This window comes from Anneissia japonica, unplaced genomic scaffold, assembly GCF_011630105.1.
Source record: "Anneissia japonica isolate Jap-2015-1 unplaced genomic scaffold, ASM1163010v1 scaffold284702_len192836_cov137, whole genome shotgun sequence".
Taxonomy (NCBI): Eukaryota; Metazoa; Echinodermata; class Crinoidea; order Comatulida; family Comatulidae; genus Anneissia; species Anneissia japonica.
The window spans coordinates 160,338-161,742 of record NW_022723205.1 but is presented as its reverse complement, the minus strand read 5'-3'; the positions used below and the strand labels follow the sequence as shown (position 1 = coordinate 161,742).

General features: G+C 38.1%; 1 protein-coding gene across 1 annotated transcript in view; it reads left to right on the top strand.

Annotated features, from left to right (window-relative positions):
- Positions 1-211: 211 nt before the first annotated feature.
- LOC117112124 (BTB/POZ domain-containing protein KCTD6-like) overlaps positions 212-1,405 on the top strand; it is a 7,856-nt gene continuing 6,662 nt past the window's right edge. Inside the window, exon 1 of the mRNA XM_033255178.1 lies at positions 212-771. Within this exon, the coding sequence (XP_033111069.1) occupies positions 399-771 (373 nt within the window). The 5' untranslated portion in view covers positions 212-398. The remainder of the gene's footprint in view (positions 772-1,405) is intronic.

Genomic DNA, 1,405 nt, shown 5'->3' with positions numbered 1-1,405 from the left:
GTAGAAACTGCTTACAAAATTCGAATTTTCTCGTTAAATCCCAGGTTTTGCACGACGCAACATCAAGATATGTTCTTTCCACTATATATAGTACCTACAGTTTAAGTTTCATTGAGGTAGGAGCTTATACCATGGTTAAGGTGATTTTTGACTGGACTATAATCTTCATTAACTTTAGTGCAGCGTGACTATACTATAGCGTAAAAAACCCATTATAGTGGGATTTTCCCAACTGCTGGAAATAGGCATGTTACATTTGGAAGTTGTCAAAGGTAGAAGCCATTGACAATTCACTTTTTCAATTTTTTCGCTGCTTCATATAACTGATCACGTCTGGTACTTCTTTGGAGTAGGCCTAAGTAATTCAAGTGTTAGTAGTAAAGTAGACCTGCTAACTTATGGCTTTTCCTGTTGTGGCGGGCGAGGTAGTGAATTTGAATGTTGGAGGTTGCATCTATACAACAAGTCGCTCTACGTTAACACGTTATCCGGATTCATTGTTAGGATCAATGTTCAGTGATCGGTTGCCAACAAACGTAGATGATGGCAATCGCTACATCATTGACAGAGACGGTCCAACATTTCGACACATTCTAAACTTTCTCCGTCAATCAAAGCTTATCCTCCCAGACGGTTTTCAAGAGTGGGATATTCTATCGGCTGAGGCAGACTACTACTACTATCAAATACAAGAACTCATTCAGATTATCAACGAAACCAGACAGAGTGCTACAGCCTACGAATTTATGGAGGTGGAATATAATCCGTCAGGTATTGAAAAAACACTGCATTTTTTGCAAACCAAAACTAATCGAGCAATCGTTAGCAACTGCTATTGATTTTAAGTTGGAAAGTACAGGAAAAGAATATCGCTTACAGTCTAACGCCCGTATTCTTAAAACAAACTTTAGTCGAACTTCGAACTAGAACTTCATTTAGTGCTAGTTGCATCTTTAACTTCAATTTGTATTCACAAACAATGTAGTCGAAGTTTTAACTACGACTAAATCAAGTCCTAGTTTTAATTCAACTGAAGACGACTGGCAAGCCACGACTATCAAACTAACCAATAAAAAGGGCTAACTTTAATAGCAGACGAAATTTTAGAGATCCGGTACCGCGGATGAATATAAAGCTGCCGTCTGTGGTTCAAAAACGTATTTCCTCATAATTCATAATAGACCATCATTCACTTAATTAATTTTCTATAATAATAACTATATTAGTTGTTAACATATTACAATAGAGAATTTGAATAGACACTGAAAGTTTGCTTCCTTTGGAGAACTATTATAGTTGAGCCCGAGCGAGGGCGGCGCCATCTTTGTTGTTGTTATTGTGAAGCTACGTGATCGCAACGCGAGGGGATTTCGTGCAAATCAGGAACTATCGCATGTGGCCAGCA